The following is a 21,366-nucleotide window of genomic DNA, read 5'->3' on the forward strand; positions in this document are numbered from 1 at the left end:
CACACGTGTGTGTGAATCACCACTAAGCACATGATGAAAAGATGCCCAACATCACAGATCACTAGGGAAATGCCAATCAAAACCACAATGAGATGACACTTCCTACCCCCTGGGATGGTTGCAATAAAAATACAGATGATAACAAGTTTGGGAGAGGATATAAAGAAATTAGAACCCTCATACAGTGCTAGTTGGAATGTAAAAAAGGTACAGCTGCTTTGGCAAGGAGTTTGGCAGTTTCTCAAAATGTGAACACAGAGCTACTGTAAGATTCAGTAATTCCACTTCTAGGTACATATCCAAGAAAAGTGACACATCCACCCATAACTTGCACAGGAATGTTTACAGCAGCATTTCTCGTAACAGCTGAAAAGAAGAAACAATTCAGATGACCATCAACTGATAAATGGATAAATAAAACACAGTATATCTTTACAATGGATTATTATTCAGCCACTAAAAGGAAGAGAGTACTGACATGTGCTATAACACAGAAGAATTTTGAAAACATTATGCTGATTAAATAAAGCCAGACACAAAGGACACATATTATACAATTCCATTGATAAGAAATGTCCAGAAGAGGCAAATCTACAGACACAGAAAGTAGATTAGTGATTGCTCAGGACTGGTCAGGGGTTGAGGGGAGAGAATGAGCCAGGGAGAATGCTAATGGGTATGGCACTTCTCCCTGGAGTGACCAAAATGTTCTAAAATTTGAGTGTTGTGATAGTTGCACAGCCCTGTGAATATACTGAAAACCACCGAATTGTACACTTCAAATGGACAATTTTATTTTTTTAGATTTTATTTATTTGAGAGAGAGAGAGACAGAGAGAGAGAAGACAAGCAGGGGGAGAGGGAGAAGCAGACTCACCACTGAGCAGAGAGCCTGACACGGGGGCTAGATCCCAGAATCCCAGGATCATGACCTAAACTGAAGGCAGACGCTTAACTGACTGAACCACCCAGGCACCCCTAAATGGGCAATTTTAAATGTGAATCACATCTTAGTAAAGGTGTTGGGGAGCGGGGAGCCAGGTGGCAGGTGGCCTAGGTCTGTGTGTGACAGTTTGCTAACTCTGGCTCTAGCATGTCGAGGGACATATTTTCTTTTTTAAATAATTGGCAATTTAGAGAAGGTATTGGTGGTGTCATAGGAACATTCACATAATCAAATCTGGAGAAACTGCTATCTAGTCTGTTTCCTGATGTGGATGTCAGGGCATTTCAAGTTTTCTTGGTTAGAGCCTGATTTTAAATGTAACATTCAGTAAGTTGCTATTGACTATTGTAGGGGCAACATTCTGAGCTTTGGATTGTCTTTCATGTTGTCAACATTTCATGTCAAGTCAGGAAGAAGTTTAAATGCTTCTCCCATGCGTTCATCAGATTCACTCCCCTTCATTAACTGGATTGTCAAATATTTCAAGAACCTGTCTGTTACTTCCCTATGATATTTACCTTTTCCTCCTAATGAATGGCTGCTTTGGGGTTTGATCTGAGACCTTTTCTTATTACAATTAAGTTTCTGAAGTCGGTGTTACTTCTCCTGATTTCTTTACTCCATTTTCCCTTTCATTTTCTATTAATTTTTATCTGAATTTTCTTCAATACATAATTTTGAAAATGACAGAAGGTACTCTTATCCACCTATTTGAATCAGAAGCCTGTCATTTCTCTTATTTTATTGAAGCCTTCCAGAACAACTTTCAAAATTGCAGTTAAACTGGCATATTCAAGCTTCATCAACATTTTGAATAAACTTTTTGCATCCCATTTGCACTCAGATTTCTCTCCTGGTCTTTGGGATTTTATTTTAGCACCTTTATATTTTGTAGTACATATGTTGTGAGGCGTGGACAGCTTTTTAACAAGCAGGCCATCTGGTTACACTTAGCCTTTTTAAAGAGACGTCCAAGTAGGATCTGTGTTTAAAGGAGCCCATCTGCAAGACAGACCCCCAAAAGCAAACAAACTATCGTCAATATGGAAGCTGTAGTGACCTTAGGTCCAGCTGAGGCTCCTTTTGTCCAATGATCAGAGGGGACACACAGCACATACTCCACAGTGACGCTGAATGAGTTGGCGAGGCGGTGGTAGGAATGCCTCTGGACATTATTCCTACCCCTGGACAACTACAGTAGCTTAGCCGTACGTGAAAGATACTGAGACCATGTAAATAAGCCAATAAATAGACCTCAAATGCAATTTCTCCTTAGCCAAAGCCACAAAGCACCTATTGCCACTCTAATGCCAGTGAAAGAAGTATGTTGGAAGGGGAGAGGGAGTGAAAAGAGAAGTGATCTTAATTGGCTAGATCTTATGGTTAAAATATACTTTTGCAAAATTTATGAAAACACATGACCATGTGAACACAGGAGGGGTCCTGAAAGAGGCCCTGTGGAAGTGAGAAGCCCGGAATTTTATATCCTAAGCTTCATGATAAATTTACCTCTGTTCCTCCTCAAAACCTTCTGCAGGGTCCCACGCTGTAGGATTCAGACTAGCTCCTTAGCCTGGTATCAAAGGCCCTGTATGACCAGCTCCCTACTCACCCCTCCTGCTTCATCTCCCGCCACCATGCCAGGTGCCTGGCTGCTGACTGCTCTCTGAACAGACCACACTGTCTTTCCTCCCTGCTTTTGGGAATGCCTCTGCTCAGGAAACCCATCACCCCACTTCCTTCCCCCACATCCAGTGCAGTGGATGCCAGAAGAGATCCCCCTCTAGGCCAGGCTCTCACTCTCCCTAGCCAAGAAGTGTGTTGGTTGCTCATGCTCACAGCTGAGTCCCTCTTTAGGACATGCACAGCCAAAGTGTGCTTCCTGTCCCAGAGTCATGCCTCTTTCCTGGGGACAGGCATAGCCAACTACTGGTCAAGGCTGGGCATAGCTTCAGAGCTCTGCCAGCCCAGAGCTTTGGATAGGGTCTCCTGACACCCATATTGTGGCCATATTGCTGTTTGATGCCTCATTCTCCCCATAGATGGTGATCCTCCTGTAAGCGCTCCCCAGAAAGATGGCTGCAATCGGATCTTTGTCTCAGAATCCATTCCAGGGGAGCCAGGTTGCCACCTCCATGCCCAAGTCACTGCCAGGCATCTGTCCTGGATCTCATCTCTCAGAAGGGCCCTTCCCTGCGCCCCCATCACTGTGTACAACTCTGTTTGGGAGGCTGCCTCACTTCTTTCCTCCCTATTTGCTCCTTCTTTCCTTCCTTCCTTCCTTCTTCCTGACACAGACCTCTTGCCCTTCCTTAACCCACCCAGGGACTCCCAGTCCTGCCTTCACACCAGTGTGAGCCCTTGTGAGGTGTGACAAAGGCTGCCACTCTCTGGATTCCCCTTTCTGGGCTCTGGGCAAGTGGCCAATGGCTCCATCATCATAAGGCTGTTACACAGCTGGCAAGCCTGGTGTCAGGCAGGCCTGGCCACATGCAGGCCACTGGTGACACTGGTCATGTCCTTCCAGGCCATGGTTACCTCATCTCTCACCCCACAGTGCCCCTCACTTAACCATGGAAGGGAGGCGAAGAACCCACAGAAATGCTGGCTGCTGGCCCCCTAGCTGGTGGTACAAGGCAAGGAAGAAGGCCCAGGTAATAATGAATGTGTCCTCCCAAAACCCGTATGTGAAAGCCTAAGCACCAATGTGATGGTATTAGAATGTGGGGGTCTTTGGGGGGTGATGGGTCATGAGGGTAAAACCTCTTTTAAGATTGGTGCCTTTTTAAGAAGATGTGAGAAAGAGGATTCTGCAACCTTCACCAGAACCCAAACGTGCTGGCACCCTGATCTCAGACTTCCAGCCTTCAGAGCTATAAGAAATAAATATCTGCTGTTTAAGCCCTCAGTCTGTAGCATTTTTTTTGACAGCAGCCCGAACTGATTAAGACACAGGGAGAGTGAGCGCTCCTGCATCTCTGAAGGCTAGGACTGGGACCCAACCTCCAAGTCATTGCTGGTCAAGGGAACCAAGGACCAGGAGGAATGGAGGAGGCCAGACAGTGGTCTCCTTGTCCCTGTTGGACACATCAGTCCCAAGTCTGGAAATAGGGAGCTGGGTTCAGACATCCCACATGCCCACAGTGTGAGGAGGACCACCTCCTCCACAGGCTCAGGTCCAAATCAGCAGAGGCAATACACATGCATTGTAGAAAACACCAAGCAAGACAAAAAGAAGGGAAACTCACCCTTAAATCCACCACCCAGAAGCCACCCTTCCAATATTTTGGTTTATTTCCTCCTGAATGACTGATTTTTATTTTTTTATCTTTTAAAATATGTTGCTTATTTATTTGACAGAGAGAGAGAGAGTGAGAGAACACAAGCAGGGGGAGCAGGAGGCAGAGGGAGAAGCAGGCTCCCCACTGAGCAGACAGCCCAACATGGGACTTGATTCCAGGACCCTGGTGATCATGACCTGAGCCAAAGGCAGACGCTTAACCAACTGAGCCACCCAGGTGCCTTAGGGTTATTATTTTTTACAAACATGTTTAATGTTTTAAAAATGCTTTATAAACATAAGTTTAAATGCCTACAAATATTCCATGCAACAGAGAGGCTTGAACATTTAAAAGCATAAAGTTGCTTCTCCTGAGTGAATTCTGAGACCACAACAGGCTGATGGGCTGCCTCATGGGATAAGTACCATGAGCGTGCTGACGCACCTCAGCAGGCTAGGAATTCTGCTGGGTTGTCTGAAAGCCTTTGAGGCAGGACTGCCCTGTTTCAGAGAAGTGCATGAACCACTGAGATCCTCAACCTTCCTCCACCCACCAGCGTGTCCCGAGCAGGGAGCTGTGAGGATAAGTGAGTTGGACACTTACTTAGGTGACCTGCTGGAGGGAGAAAGGATGGCTCAAGGTCCCATGTGAGGAAGGACACCCAGGGCTCGAACTCCCAGGCACAGATTCTGAGCTATCCCTGTCACTATGTCTGCCTGCCAGTTCTCAACTATGCAGGGAAATAGGAAGCTTTATACAGGAGCATTACAGGGCCTTTACATGGGGCACGTGTTTCTGAAATGGAATTCACGAAAACTGAGGGTGGGTATCACTTCCCCAAGATGCCACATGCAAATGTGAGAGCAAATGGGGGACTCTTTCCTGCCAACAGATACACTGAAGCAGGAGTCATTCTTGACCTCCTCCCTGGGCCTGCAGACACCCTCTGCCCTGACCCTGTGTGAGCCCACCAGCCTGGCCTGCAGAGCAGAGGCACCTGGGAGTGCCCCCTGTGCTGGGCCTGACCCTGCTCCACAGTATCCTGGGCATGCCTGTCGCCAGCAAACTGAACAGGGAGAGACAGAAACTGGCTATCACCATGGCCTCCTGGAGAGCCATGTGGGGTCACTATGTCTTTTGTTTTCTGGATTCTGATGCTTTGACACCTAAAGACCCTAAAGTGCCTGCCCCTCCCAGGATTAGCCAATCTCTAGAGTAATAGTAAACAGCTCATGCAGTAGTGTGATTTTTAGATGCAAACCAACCAATCCAGGGTTTCCTCTGTCAGACTGTCATTCTCAAGGCCAGCATTCCCTGCCAGAATCACCCAAGAGGCAGGCACCAGAGGATTAAGGGCAGTCCCTCTGGCCCACAGCCCACTGATATTATATGTGTAACATTGGCCAATTCTAAGCCTGCTTATGCTGGGTCGCCTGTTCCCTTTTAAAAAAATTTTTTTTAATTTAAATTCAATTTGTCAACATACAACACCCAGTGTCATCTCATCATGCGCCCTTCCTTAATGTTTATCACCCAGTTACCCCATCCGTCCACCCACCTCCCCTTCTGCACAGTCGCCCCACCTTTTGCCTCCTGACCCATCCTGGTGCTTCCACACGTGGCACCTTGTAGCCCTTCCTTTTGGGATCTGTGAGAAACTGTTTTTTCACTGGCAATCATCTTCTGGTCTGTTGGTCTCACTCCACCTCAAATTTTATATTAATATGCTGCATTTTAAAGCACCACCCCTCCCCATCTCATCTGCCCTCCCTAGCCTTCCTCCACAGGCTCCTGCTCTGTATCATCTCCCACCTGGACTTCTCATTTCACTTCTCCCTACCTTTGCGGCTTCAGTGGGGTCAGTGACAGGGAAGCTTGAGTTCCCTGACAGGCCACTCCCTGGCCCCATCCTCACTGCCATGTAACAGCTGTCTCTTCATGCTCATGGCTAACCCTCACAGATGGTGAGGTCAGAAGGAGGCAGAGGAGGCGGACACATGTGATGGATGTGAATGGATGAATAAATACGGATGTGAGGTGACCAAGCAGCTTGATGCTCAGGCCTACTACCCACTTCTCTGTCCAAGGGCAACACGCTCCCCTCTCCTCTCTCAGCCAAATCCATCTCTTGATCTCATGGGAGAGCTCTGCACCACCGGCTCTTGCTCTTTCCTCACCACCCTGATCCTCTCTGCTTCATCTCTCTGAGGCATGGGTCCCTGAACCCCAAGGGCGTCGCAGACCTCCCCTGCCTACCCGGCCCCCACTGTGTCTGACCCAGGGCCAGACAGCAAACGAGCATGAAACCAAAAAGTGGAGGGCAGGTGGTTCTTGTGTGTACTCTCTCCAGGTCATCCCTGTGTGTGGAATATAGATACGGATTGCTCTCTTTGGGAGATGGTGGGTAATACATGAAACTGAGTAAGAAGGAGAACAATCTGGCTGGGGAGGACAAGAGGGGACAATGCACTTGGGATGAGCTGCTGGAGAGTATGCACAATAAGGATCCCAGGTCGCCACACTGTGTCCGGAGCCTGAGCTCTGTCACCCCCTACCGGGGCTGGGGGGCCCCCGGACGGCAGCTGACTCATCATAGCCCTCATCCCTGAGGAGTCCTTCATTCCTGTTCCATCCTCACTCCCTTCTCTCCTTGCCCTTGTGGCTTTTCTTGCAGGAAAGGGAAAGGTAAGGGATGGCTGCCTCCCAAGTATTAAATCACACAGTGATGAGTAGCATATTGAATGATAACAAACACACAGAGGCAGAGGAGTCTGATAAGCCCCCCAGAAAGTGCCCATGCTTCTCCCCCTGCCTCTCCACCCACAGCTTCACACACCAAGAATTCCTGATGTGGGACAGGAATTTCACTCTGTGCTCTTGGGAACCAGGGCAGGCTGAGCCCAGCCCCAGCTCTGCCCCCAACACATTCAGCAAAGCTCTACTCTTTAACAAATAAAATATAATTGTATTTACTGGGCTAAATGAATAAAGGATCATGCCACCAAAAAGAATGAATGAAGAAAAAAAAAAAAGAAGGAAGGGCAATGGCCAGGTCAGTGGTTTCTGTAAGGAGAAGCACTCTGGCCATATCTGTGCACCTTCCTCAACAGACTACCCTCTCCCCGCCCCACAAGAGAAGGGAGGGCAATTGGCATTCTGGAAATGCAGGCATTTCCTGGTCCACCTTCTCCCAGTGGCTGGGATCCCTTGGTGGTTACACTTGTTCAGGCCAGACTCCTCCTCCATCTGCCTTCTGTCTATGCAGGGTGGGATGGCCGAAAGTGAGGACCGAAGGTGGGGTGAGAAGCCATGCTGAGCTAGGCTCCAAGCCCCTGTGCCCTCCATTGAACTTCTGTGGGGAGGAGGGCTATATGGTCAGTTCTGGCTTTATGAGGTCCCTGGCACATTACTAACAACATCTCACCTCCAACTTCTAACGGTTCGTGGAGTCTGGGGGCACGGCTCAATCACCTAGGCACACCCTTAAAAATACCAATTCCCAGATCTTCAAACAAAAATCTGTACACAGATGTTCACAGCAGCACTATACACAAGCACCATAAGGTGGAAACAACCCAAGCGTCCATCAGTGGGTGAACATATAAACAAACTATTGTCTAGCCACACAGTGGAATATTACTCAGCCATCAAAAGGAAAAAAACACTGATATGTGCTACAATGGATGAACTTTAAAAACACAAAAGGCCATATACTGTCTGATTCTGCTCCTCTAGAATTCCAGAATGGGCAAATCCACAGAGACAGAAGGGCAGATTAGTGGTCCAGGGAGCAGGAGACAGGAGGGGAGCAGGGAGTCACTGCTTAATAGGCTCCCCTTTTGTGGTGATGAAGAAGTTCTGGAACTACCTAATGATATGGCTGCAAGACACTGAATATACTGAGAAGTCACTGAATTGTATAACACGGTTAAAATGGCAAATATTATGTTGTACAAATTTCACCATAGTTTAAAAGATAAAAAAACAAAAACCAACACAATTCCCCATCCTCACCTCAAACCAAAATCTGCAGGGGTGAGCCTGGGAACCTGTATCTTTAAGGTCTATCAGGAACTAAAATAAGCCAGAATTTTAGACCTGCGTGGAAGAACCTCATGCCCAGATGACCTGGGGGCCTTGACTTGGGGGGCCTGATGTTGGGGCCCGCGTACTGATGTGCACCCCTTGCACTCCCCACTCAGGTCTGGGGCTTCGTGAGTGGTCATGCAGGTTTAGGCTCACCCACATAAGCTAGCCCGCAGCAAGCGACTGACTGAAAAGCAGGCACACGATCTTATATGAGCCTATGGGAATCAAGCCCAGAGTTTTGGCTGAAAAGACATGGTGAGAAAAGCCCACCTTTTGTCAAGCTGCTGGAGGATGAGGAGTGGGTCTGGGTGGCTGGCAGGTGCCAGGAGCAGCCATGGAGCTGCCTCAAGGGACAATGTGCCCATCAGGGGGCATACACGGAGGCAACAGGGATGAAAAGGCGAAGCCTGATGCTGAGCCTTGGGACCCGGTGGCCAACAGCCTCCAATGCTGGCTGACCCAGTCACTCACAGTGTCCACAGTGTCCCACAGGCTGTGGGAACCCTGAAACTGCTCCTCAGGTGAGGGGGTTCCCAAGCTCCTCTTGAAGCACAGAGAGGAGCTGTGGGACACCAGGTTTGCTCTGAAAGATAAACTAGTGTGTTGCAAGTAGAGGGGTGCAGAGAGTCTGGGATGTCACGTATGCAGCATTATGAGAAAGGAGGCAGGGTCCCCTGAGAAGGCCCCAGGCCTCTCCCCACCCATGCTGCAGTGCCTGTCCCTGGAGCCTGTGCATATCACACGGCCTGCCCTCTGCTCCGACTCACCTTGCCAGGTGCACACATGGTCCCGTCCAGGGGAGGGCCCTTCTTGGTCTTGCAAAAGTAGGGGTTGTCAGGGTGGCTACACCACAGCTGCTTGCAAGGGTCGAAGGTCCGGAACTGGAAGAGAGTACCAGCAGCTCGCCAGGCTGTCTCCCACTGCAGGGACCCTCCAGGGGCCTCACCCTGTCCCCCAGGGTCCTCCTGGACAGGGCGGAGTCAGGCACAGCTTGGCTGCCCAGGACAGGCCTGTGTGGTGCCCTGAGCAGCCCGTGATTCTGAGGCTGGGACAACCTCCAGAATGCAGCGGCTGCTTCATGTCTCTCCGGCAGTGGGGCATCCCCAACCCCCAGGCTTTGGCCCCTGCACTTGTATTGGAGCCTGGACAGACAGCTGGGAGCCAGTGTACCTGGCAGGAAGGCTTCGTGGGCATCCCTCTGGCCTGGGTAGGAGTGGCATGGAGGGGCTGTCACTGCGGGGCCCCAAGGGCACCTATAGACCCTGGGCTGAGGACTCTACCTCCTGAAGCCCTCCCCCCTGTACCTGTCTTGCTTCAGCCTTGGCCTCTGTTCCCTGGACGCCACAGTCACCTCTTCTCTGGCCTTTATGCTTGCTATATCCATAGCCCTTCCTCCAGGTTGTGCCTGAGGGATCCACCTGAAACTCAGACCTGGCCATGCTACTGCCCTCTAAACATTTCTAGAGCTCCCTGTGGCAATGAAAATCAAGCCCACCAAGCTCTTTAGGCAGCTGTGCAAGAGCTTAGACCACTTGCATCAGTACCACCACTTGCTTGCTCTGTGGCCTTAGGCGTGTTACCTAGGTCCTCAGTTTCCTCATTTGTAAAATGGGAATACTTTGTTTTCTCCCTTCCTTCCTGCAGTTGAGAGCAGCATTAGGTCAGATGCTAACAGACAGTAATGCTCTTGCCACACTGCCTTGGACAGGGTGGGCCCTGATCAGCAGGTACAGTCAATTCTGATGCGCGGGTTTCCTGCTGCTGGCTCTGCCCTGGCACCAGACCCCAGTAACAAGTGGTTGCTCCTCTGTATGCTGTTTCCTCACCTCTAGATCTTTGCACGTATGATTCCTGCCTTCTGGAATGTCCTCTCCTTCACTCAGCCTTTACACTCACTTCTTCCTTGGGGAAGGCCTCCCCAACTCTGCAGGCAGCACAGGGGCCTCACCAGCAGCCCTCCCCCCACCCTTGCTGACCTCCCAGTCACAGCCCCTTATCACTAGGACCCCATCTGGACTGGCCAGGTGGGCAGTGGGGGCCGGAGCCAGTGAGAGGCAGCGGGTACAGAGGGAGAGCGTGCTCCGTCCTGCCCTCAAGAGCCATGCCAACCCCAGCCACCTCTTAAGAAGCTAGCCAGACAGGGCAGGGGTACCCAGAGGCGTCCTGACACTCACCGCCGTGCACATCATGTAGCCCAGGCCGAAGTCAAAGCGGCACTGCTCGTTCATGGAGTAGTGCAGCCCGGGGAGCTGGGGCAGCGCCGGCCAGTCGTGGGCAAACGGGTCATCCCGCAGGCAGTCATAGGAGCTGTGAGGGGACACGTGGGTGCTGCAAGCAGCCTTCAGGGGGAGCGTACAGCCCCTGAGGCAGCTGTAGGCCCTTCTAGAGCCATGGGACGAGGCCCATCTGCACACTCCAGCCCTCAGCCCTGTTGCCTCTCTCTTCCTTGATGGGAGCCACCCAGGAACCCCATTAAGGGTGCTGCTGCAGTGCCCACTTTCCATCCAAGGCCGGGCCCCCTAACCATGGGACCTCGCCTACCACAAACACTAACCTCCTGGCTCTCCCTTCCCTTCCCCACACCTTAGGCTGGAGGACTGAGCCTGAGTTCGGGTGGGGCCCAGGCACATCGGGGGCACCTGCCTCCCAGAGCTGAGCCCAGGGCTATAGGGTCGTCCTGCGGACACAGGATGGTACTCACTGCAGGTAGCGGCTCAGCTCCTGCTGGCTGCAGCGGGACCAGTGGAAGCGATGGAAGGCTGCCTGCACCAGGGGCGCCATGATGCTGCCCAGCCGCACCTCGTCGCCACAGCGGTTGCCCTGCCCGTCGTGCTCCATGCCCAGCCTGTGCGGGAAGGGGCCGGGGGCAAGGCAGCCTCACTGGACCCTCCCCTGGGAGGGCTGCACTGACCAGGCAGCCAGGGGGCCACCCCAGCCTCCCCCAGCGGCTCCCCGTGCCTTTCCTTTCTCTGGTCTGCCCTGAGCCAGGTTTTCCACCAGCTAGGTTCTTCAAGCCAGGGGTGTGTGGGAGCCCTTGGCTTCCTGCCCTCCAGGGGCGCTGGTTCATGAGCACACAGCAGAGGCCCGAGAACCTCCACACATTCAGCAGCATGTACTCACATCCCTGCACAGATCCAGCGGCCCTGCAGTTTCCCCAAATTCAGGGGGTGCTTGGGGGCTACATACCTGGATGGAGTTGTGGCTTCCCCACCTCCAGCTCTTTAATTCTGGGCCAGACTCCCTCAAAACCCCAGTTATTCATGTGTAAATGGGGGCTTGAATGGCATAATGCCTAGAAGGCCGCCAACACCCAACTGGTCTTTTGATTTGTTGCCTCAGTAGAACCTGGACCTCAGGCCTGTTCTCTGCAGTGCTGGGGTCAGGACTTCACATCCCAAGTGCTCCTGATACAGGGCATTTCCCCACCAAGCCATGATCTTCCCCATGCAACAAGTGAAGCCACTTACACATGGCCAGTCTCATGGGCCACCACGAATGCTGAGGAGAAGCCATCCTCGTGGTTCAGAGTGCAGCTGCGGACAGGGTGGCACATTCCAGTGACAGGAGCATAGCCTGGGAGGAGGCAAAGTGCGGCTCTAGCTCCTGGGCCCAGAGCCATGACTGAATGGCTAGGCCCTGGCCCCAGTGCCTCCTACCATCCCCAGAACAAATGAGCCAAACCAACTGGCACAGCTCAGGTGACATACACCCCAGGCGGCAGGCCTCAGCCCTGACTGTCAATGTCCACACTGCAGCCAGGATCAGTTTCTCAGGCATAGGTCTCAACTGCTAGAACTCCCTGCCACCTTGGCAGCTTCTTGCCTGCTGTTCTCTTTCGTGCCACCTCCCACCTCCCACTTTGCTGAGTGTCCTTCTGGCCCCCAAGCAACACATCCCTTCTATATCTCCTCCTACTGCCCATAGGAACTCTGGTCCCTGAGCCCATTCCCCCTCTAGAGGGTCTTCTCTGGGTCCTCCGTGGCTTCTCTGGGTCCTACGAAACCCTAGCTAGTCCCGCTTCCATAGCAAACACAGGGAGCAGTGAGAGTGGCCAGGAAGCTGCTCAAGGGCAGAGCCCAGGGACAAGAGCTGGCATGCCACTCTGCCCGGCTGTCATGTAGCTAGGATGGGCCAAGAGGACTGAAGAGTAGACTAGCTGCAGACAACGAGGCCCTCATTGCTCTCAGCCAGTGAATCTGCACTCTGGCTGAGGAGATTCTGAGCCACATTCCTTCTGAAGGATTCCCCTCTTCCAGGGGTCTGAGGGAAAGGAGCTGGACATACGCAAGGTACTCACAGAGGCAGAGGGTGGGGAGTGGGAGTGGGCAGGGGTGGCTGCAGCAGGCCACATCCCTTTGACATAAGATGCCCAAGGACCCCCCTGCCCTTAGCCAGCCCAGCCCCATCCCCACTCAAGTGGCTTAGAAGAACCACTGAATTCACAGGTAATGGTGAGGAGACACAGTGCATTTTGCCGACCCAGTTACATTATGTGGCCCAAAGTAGTCAGGAAATAGAGACACACATAGGGACCAAGGGGAGGACTGAGGAATGTACTAGAACAGCCCAAGCAGGGGGGTGAGAAGGCCTGCAGGTGGCTGTCGTATGGGACAGCTGATCCCCCTGGGGGCTGAATCTGATCACGGAGTGGGGTTGTTCTTTGGGTGTCTCCAAGGAAGACAGAGGATAGCATTCCCATCAATGAGAAGGGGTAGGCTGGAAAGGGGCATGTGACTGAGACTGTACCCAACACTGAGGAAAACCAGAGAAAAGAGCCTAGCCACTTGCTCCCGGACAAGATAAAGAAGTGCGTACAGAGCTGTGTGTGCAGAAGGAGGTCTCTGCTAAGATATCACCTAGAGACCCACCAAGCAAGGAGCCTCTGCCCTAGGAACCCTGACCTAGCCTCACTTCTCACAGATCCCATGGGGAGATCTCAAGGCAATTTGTTCAAAGGGAAGAAGAGAGAAGAAGGGACAGGGGGCTTGGTAACCCAGGGTGTGTGGGTGCTGGATTTGTTTGTAAAAGCATGGTAATTGAACCACTGTCTTTTCTCCCTTATATTAAACAAGAAAATCCGTATCTTAAAGTATTTTTTGCTCTGCAGATTTTAAGATGATTGCTGTGGAATCAGTGTCCTAGAGTCAAACTTTGAGATCTCTTTGTTCGCTGTATGCAAAGCCTGCATGTACATATTCACACTACCTAGCATATTACATGGGTCTTTACAATCTGAAGGTTTGCAAAAGTGTCTTTATATTTTTCTTTATACCCTTCCTACTTATTTTATTTTGTCGTTGTTCTTTCTTTCTGGAAATCCTTTTAGATAAATATTGTACCTCTTGGGTTGAGCCTCTATGTCTTTGTTCTTCTATTTTAATTTTTTTGGATGTCTTTGACTTTTTTTAAGGATTTATTTATTTATTTATTTATTTATTTAGACAGTGAACGAGAGAGCATACACAAGCAGGGGAGGAGCAAAAGGAGAGGAAGAGGGAGAATCTTTTTTTTTTTTTTTATGAATGTATAATAGTATATTTTATGGTAAAAGTTATTTTTTTTAATTAACTTTTATTGGTGTTCAATTTACCAACATACAGAAAAACACCCAGTGCTCATCCCGTCAAGTGTCCACCTCAGTGCCCGTCACCCATTCCCCTCCAACACCCGCCCTCCTCCCCTTCCACCACCCCTAGTTCGTTTCCCCGAGTTAGGAGTCTTTATGTTCTGTCTCCCTTCCTGATATTTCCCAACATTTCTTCTCCCTTCCTTTATATTCCCTTTCACTATTATTCATATTCCCCAAATGAATGAGAACATACACTGTTTGTCCTTCTCTGATTGACTTATTTCACTCAGCATAATACCCTCCAGTTCCATCCACGTTGAAGCAAATGGTGGGTATTTGTTGTTTCTAATTGCTGAGTAATAGTCCATTGTATACATAAACCACATCTTCTTTATCCATTCCTCTTTCGATGGACACCGAGGCTCCTTCCACAGTTTGGCTATTGTGGCCATTGCTGATAGAAACATCGGGGTGCAGGTGTCCCGACGTTTCATTGCATCTGAATCTTTGGGGTAAATCCCCAACAGTGCAATTGCTGGGTCGTAGGGCAGGTCTATTTTTAACTCTTTGAGGAACCTCCACACAGTTTTCCAGAGTGGCTGCGCCAGTTCACATTCCCACCAACAGTGTAAGAGGGTTCCCTTTTCTCCGCATCCTCTCCAACATTTGTTGTTTCCTGCCTTGTTAATTTTCCCCATTCTCACTGGTGTGAGGTGGTATCTCATTGTGGTTTTGATTTGTATTTCCCTGATGGCAAGTGATGCAGAGCATTTTCTCATGTGCTTGTTGGCCATGTCCATGTCTTCCTCTGTGAGATTTCTCTTCATGTCTTTTGCCCATTTCATGATTGGATTGTTTGTTTCTTTGGTGTTGAGTTTAATAAGTTCTTTATAGACTTTGGAAACTAGCCCTTTATCTGATATGTCATTTGCAAATATCTTCTCCCATTCTGTAGGTTGTCTTTTAGTTTTGTTGACTGTATCCTTTGCTGTGCAAAAGCTTCTTATCTTGATGAAGTCCCAATAGTTCATTTTTGCTTTTGTTTCTTTTGCCTTTGTGGATGTATCTTGCAAGAAATTACTGTGGCCAAGTTCAAAAAGGGTGTTGCCTGTGTTCTCCTCTAGGATTTTGATGGAATCTTGTCTCACATTTAGATCTCTCATCCATTTTGAGTTTATCTTTGTGTATGGTGAAAGAGAGTGGTCCAGTTTCATTCTTCTGCATGTGGATGTCCAATTTTCCCAGCACCATTTATTGAAGAGACTGTCTTTCTTCCAATGGATAGTCTTTCCTCCTTTATCGAATATTAGATGACCGTACATTTCAGGGTCCACTTCTGGGTTCTCTATTCTGTTCCATTGATCTATGTGTCTGTTTTTGTGCCAGTACCACACTGTCTTGATGACCACAGCTTTGTAGTACAACCTGAAATCTGGCATTGTGATGCCCCCAGCTATGGTTTTCTTTTTTAAAATTCCCCTGGCTATTCGGGGTCTTTTCTGATTCCACACAAATCTTAAAATAATTTGTTCTAACTCTCTGAAGAAAGTCCATGGTATTTTGATAGGGATTGCATTAAACGTATAAATTGCCCTGGGTAACATTGACATTTTTACAATATTAATTCTGCCAATCCATGAGCATGGAATATTTTTCCATCTCTTTGTGTCTTGAAGAGGGAGAATCTTAAGCAGACTCTGTGCTGAGCTCGATCTCACAACCCTGAGATCATGACCTAAGCTGAAATCAAGAGTTGGACACTTAACCAACCGGGCCACCCAGGTATCCCTATCCTTGACTTTTTATTTCAGTTTCTGAATTTTCTATTTTACCCATTATATCTTTAGTTTCATAAAAATTCTTTGCTGTTCTCTAATTCTTCCTAGCAACCTGTGCTGGGTTTATGGATGTATTTCCTCAAACATTCTGGGAATGATTACTTTTTAAAAAAGTTCTCCCCCAGTCTCTAAATTATCTCTACCTCCTCTAGAGTCAGTTCTCCAATTTTGTTTTGCATCTTGGTCTTTTTCATGGTATAAGGTTAAAAAAAAATGTCTGGCCATCCTTATCTGTGTTTTTACATTTTGAAACAAAGGATGAGGTCACTGTCTAGAGAACTTATGGTGGTTTCTCTCCCTATGGAACAGTTTTGCTCCCCAAAAGAGATGTCACCTGGACAAAAGCACCAAAAGGGCACTCTGTCACCTAGCTCACTGCTGTAAGGCTTGCAGGGTGCTAGCAGCCCCTCAAAATGAAGAGGCACCAACTCTAAGTAGGAGCCTTACTCTGGGCTCAGTAGGATCTGGAATTACATTCTGTGTTCCCACTTGAATCCTACTGTGGTGCCAATCTATGTGGCAAAGAGGGCAGCTGCAGTGCCAGAGAGATGTTTTGTTAATATAAACTGATTTGGGCTCTGATCATAACTCAGGAAGTCTCCCTAGTTATGCAAATATGAGCAAGTGGTCAGCAGAAGGAAGCTAAAGGTTCAAAGAGTAGAGCAAGATGCAGAGCAGTAAGTATAAAAATTCATGGCCAGTAAGTGGTGGATGTAATGAGCATGTACATTATATATATGTATTTTTAAAATGATTTTATTTATTTATTTGAGAGAGAAAGAGAGGGAGAGAGCACAAGCAGGGGGAGCAGCAGGCAAAGGAAGAGGGAGAAGCAGGCTCCCCACAGAGCAGGGAGCCTGATGTGGGACTCAATCCCAGGACCCTGGGATGATCACCTGAGCCAAAGGCAGATGCTTAACCAACTGAGCCACCTAGGTGCCCCTAAATATACTTATTTTTATAAAAGAATCACTAGAACAATCAGAAACTATAAAAATGAGTATCTGTAGAAAATGGGAATGGGGTAAAATGGGTCCACTCTTCTAAATATATTTTTATATAGTTTTTAAAAGCTGTTTCTTTTGAAGTCTGATATACATCCATAAAAATTCACAAGTCATAAGATACAACAAGTGAATCATCACAAAGGGATCACACCTGTGTAACCACCTCCGCAGTCAAGAAATACAACTGTATCAGCACCACAGAAGGCCCTTCTTGCTGCCTCTAACCACGACATCCTCTCTCAAAATAGGAGAAAGTATTTGTAAATTGTATATCTGATAAAGAGTTAATATCCAAAATATATAAGGACCTCAAACAACTAATAGCAAAAACAAGCAACTCAATTTAACAGTGGGCAGAGGACCTAAATAAACATTTTTCCAAAGATGTCCGGATGGCCAACAGGTACATGAGAAGATGCTCAACATTACTCATCATCAGGGAAATGCAAGACAAAACCACAATGAGGTATCACTCCACCCCTGTTAGAATGGCAAGTATGAGGAGGAGAGGGAAGCCTCGTGCACTGTTGGTGGGAATGTAACTTGGTGCAGCCACTGTGGAAAACCGTATGGAGGTTCCTTGAAAAATTTAAAAATAGAACTACCTTGTGATCCAGCAATTCTACTTCTGGGTATTTATCTGAAGGAAACATAAATACTAACTCAAAAAGCTATCTACAGCCCCATGTTCACTGCGGCGTTCTTACAATAGCCAAGACGTGGAAACAACCCAAGTGCCCATCAGTGGATGAACGGATACAGAAGATGTGGTGTATGCACACACTGGAATATCATTCAGCCATAAAAAGGAAATGCTGCCATTCACAACAAGGTGGAAGGACCTTGAGAGCATTATGCTAATTGAAAGAAGTCAGGCAGAGAACAACTACCCTGTGATCTCATGTATATGCGGAATCTAAAAAAAAAAAAAAAAAAAAAAAAGCCAAACTCATAGCTACAGAGGCAGAGGGTGAGGGGTGGGCAAAATGAGTGAAGGGAGTCAAAAGGTATGAACCTCTGGTTATAAGATCAGATCTGAGGATGTAATGTACAGCATGGAAACAACAGTCACGGTAACTGTCTTGTGTATTTGAAAGTTGCTAGGAGAGTAGATCTTAAAAGTTCTCATCACAAGAAAAAATCTTGACACGATGTATTGTGGTGGATATTAACTAGACTATCGTGGCAATCATTTCACAATATATACATATATCCTATCATTATGTTTTACACCTAACGCTAAGATAATGATATATGTCAACTATATCTCAATGAAAAAAATTAAGTTAAAAAAAGGAAGGGAATTTTCCCCCAGTTGGGATATTTGCCTGACCTGATACCATTTGTTAAAGAGACCGTCTTTCCCGTCCACTTCACAATAAATCAAGCGTCTATCCATGGGAAAGTTCAAGTCTGGACTCTGTGTTCTGTTCTAATGGTACATTTGTCAACCCTTGCATATCAAAATATACTCTTTACTTCCTGTATTTTTGGGAGCACTGGGCCCACTGCATTTCCAGATGAACATTAGAATCAACTTGTCGGTATCCTCCAACTATTCTGCTGGATCTAACCTGCTCTAGACTGCACTTGTGTTCTCTTGCAGGTCAGTTTGGAGAAAATTGATTTCTTTCAATAGTGAGTTTCTCTATCCATTAGCATAGCATAATTCTTCAATGATTTCATCTTTTATAACTTCTGTACGCATGCTTTGTAGTTTTCAGGTCCAGATCTTGGATACCTTTTGTTAAACTTATTCCTAGGTGTTTGCTGTTTTTTATTCTTTTATTATTCTAAGTGGCACTAGTTTTTAAATTTTATTTTTTTTGCTGTTAGAATACAGAAATTCAATTGATTTTTATGTTGACATTATATCCAGAAAATTACTCAATAATGCTAATAATTTACTTGTAGATTCTTTTGGGTTTTCTACATACACAAGCATATTATCTTCAAATGAGAATTTGATTTCTTTCTTTCTGACCCTTATATTTTTATTTATTTATTTATTTTGCCTTATTTCACTGGCTGGGACCTGCACTATAATGTTGAACAGATGTGGTGATAGCAAGTATTCTTGACCCATTCTCAGGTCTAAAGGAAATACTTTCAACATTTCACCTTTATATATGATGTTTGCTAGAGCTTTTTTTCTGGTAAGTATCCTTTATAACATTTAGAACATTTTTTTCTGTTCCTAGTCAATAAGACATTTGATCATAAATGGATATTGATTTTTGTCAAATACTTTTTCTGAATCAATTGAGATGATTCTATAAGCTTTTCTCCTTTGTTCTATTAACTTGGTGAATTACAATGATTGATTTTCATATGTTAAGCCTTGCATTCCTAGGATAAGCCCAAATTCACTGTCATATAGTGCTTTTTATATGTAGCACTGGATTTGATTTGCTAGTATTTTGTTTGAGATTTTGTATATATACTCATGGGAGAGATATGTTTGTTTTGTAATGTCCATCTCAGATTTTGTATTAATGTTAGCAGGCCGTATAAAATCCGTTGGAAAAAATGTTCCTTCTTTTTTCATTCTGTGAGATTTGGGTATGATTGATATTACTCTTCCTTAAAAATTAGGAAAAATTCTCTGTTGAAGCTATCAAGCCCTGGAATTTACTCTGAAGGAAGGCTTTTAATCATAAATTCAGTATTGTTGTTGATATGAGACTACTCAGATTTTCCTTTTTTTCTCAGATTTTATGTTTTGTCAAAGAATTTGTACCTTGCATCTAAATTAACAAATTTATCAACATCATGATGTTCAAAATACCTTCTCATTATCTTAGTACCTCTTTAAAGTAACATTTGTAATGATGTCTCTTTTACATTTCTCATCTTAGTAAATCTGTGTTTTCCTCCTTTCTTTTTTAAACTAGCATGGCTGGAGGCATTCCAGTTCTAATTCATACTTTTCAAACAACCAAATTTTGGTCTTATTGATTTTCTTTACAAATGTTTTCCATTTCTTACACTTATAATTTCTTTCCTTCTATTTTTGTTGAGTTTAGTTAACTGTTCTTTTTTGAATTTCTTGAGATAGGTATTTCTATGATTGACCCTTCAGCCCTTTCTTCTAATGAAATAAGGTTAACAAGTATCAGTTTAATCATTGTTAGTTACATCCACGAGTTTTGATATGTCATAGTGTCATCATTTTGTTTAAAAATATATTCTTAATTTCTACCATTACTTCTTTGAACTACAGATTACTGATGAGCATGTTGTCTAATTTTCAAGCATTCATAGTTTTTCTAGTTATCTTTCTTTTCCAGTGTGGTCTACAATAAGTGTGGCCACACATATTCTGTGCGGTTTCGATCTTCTGTATTTTGTTGAGATTTGCTGATGGCCTCACATAGTCTGCTTTGGTATGGTTTAATGCTGCACTCATCAAAAGTACGTATTCCTCAGTTGTTTGGTGAGTTTGTTTCTTCATTCAAGTCTTCTTTAACCTTAACAATGTTCTTACCCCTGGTTTTATCAGTTACTTAAGAATGTGTTAAAATCTTCAATTATACTTGCAGGCATTGTCAATTTTTTCTTTTAGATCTGTCAGTTTTATATAGTTTGAATTTTTAAGTGAAATCCTTAACTTCTAAATGTAGAGAAATTATTCAAGTTTGTTTTTTAAAAATGGGGGGAAGCAAATAACCCTGCCTTGGATCTTGTCTGGTCTCTAGGCTGCCAGCCCCAGGCTCTACTCATTTCACCACCTTTGATTTTTTTTACTCTCCCCCGAGGGATGCAGTTTCCTGGGGGAAATGGTAGAGGCCCTGGTGGTTTTCAATGAGTCAGGAGGTCACCAGCACTTACACAGCCCCTTACTGGCTAAGATGGCCATAGCCTCTCTCTGCCCTGACACCCTTCCCAGCCTGGATTAAGGCTGCCAGAGGCCCTCACCAGGGCCAGTGGTTCATGCCCAGCCTTCCTCCTTTCTGTGCCCCTGCAGAAGTGAGGCTCACCTTGCATGCCCGAAGGCCCGAAGTCCTGCCGTGTGAGGAAGATGGCGTGATCGTGGTACTCATCATGACCTGTGTCCGGCTTCTGTTGGAGGTAAGCCCAGCGGCAGACATTCTCCAGGCTCTGAGAGGGATTCCCAATCTCAATGAGGCTCATGGACTGCAGGAGGGGGGAGACACGGAAGTGAGGGATTAGCATTTGGAGGACCAGATGGGGATGAGCCAGCTGTAGTGCACAGACCCCCTCTACTGGGGGCTTGGTCCAGGTAGCCTTGAGTTCAGTCCCCCTGGGGACCCATCTCTCACTTGGCTCCACTCTTCTGAGCAGATGAAAGGCTCCCCAGTCATACACGTCTGCCTGGGTTTCCACACCCACTGCCCACTTTTCACATAAGATGTGGTAGCAAGCTCTGAGGTCATCTGAGGCCTCACACAGTCCATCGCACATAGGCTGCTTCCAGGGTTCCTGCAGTCTATCAGGCTCTTACTCTATGCTGGCCTTGGACAGGAGGCAAATGCAATGTGGACCTCATGCTGAAGAGCTCACGGTTCTGGCAGGATCCAGGGCAGGAGAGATGGAACTCTCAATGTAATGTGCAAGCCCAACAAGGGAAAGGGAGCCTTATGTTTACCCCTGTTTGAAGGAATTACAGAAAACA

At 46.8% G+C, this 21,366-nt stretch overlaps 1 protein-coding gene across 2 annotated transcripts in view; it reads right to left on the reverse strand.

Moving 5' to 3' along the window:
- ADAMTS2 (ADAM metallopeptidase with thrombospondin type 1 motif 2) overlaps positions 1 to 21,366 on the reverse strand; it is a 231,809-nt gene that overhangs the window by 35,481 nt on the left and 174,962 nt on the right. For both annotated transcript variants that reach the window (XM_041761970.1, XM_041761971.1), the window contains exons 6-10: positions 20,711 to 20,867; positions 11,784 to 11,889; positions 11,018 to 11,161; positions 10,491 to 10,623; positions 9,084 to 9,197 (exon numbers count right to left, since the gene is read on the reverse strand). In XM_041761970.1, the coding sequence (XP_041617904.1) occupies positions 9,084 to 9,197; positions 10,491 to 10,623; positions 11,018 to 11,161; positions 11,784 to 11,889; positions 20,711 to 20,867 (654 nt within the window). The remainder of the gene's footprint in view (positions 1 to 9,083; positions 9,198 to 10,490; positions 10,624 to 11,017; positions 11,162 to 11,783; positions 11,890 to 20,710; positions 20,868 to 21,366) is intronic.

This window comes from Vulpes lagopus, chromosome 7 (genome assembly GCF_018345385.1).
Source record: "Vulpes lagopus strain Blue_001 chromosome 7, ASM1834538v1, whole genome shotgun sequence".
Taxonomy (NCBI): Eukaryota; Metazoa; Chordata; class Mammalia; order Carnivora; family Canidae; genus Vulpes; species Vulpes lagopus.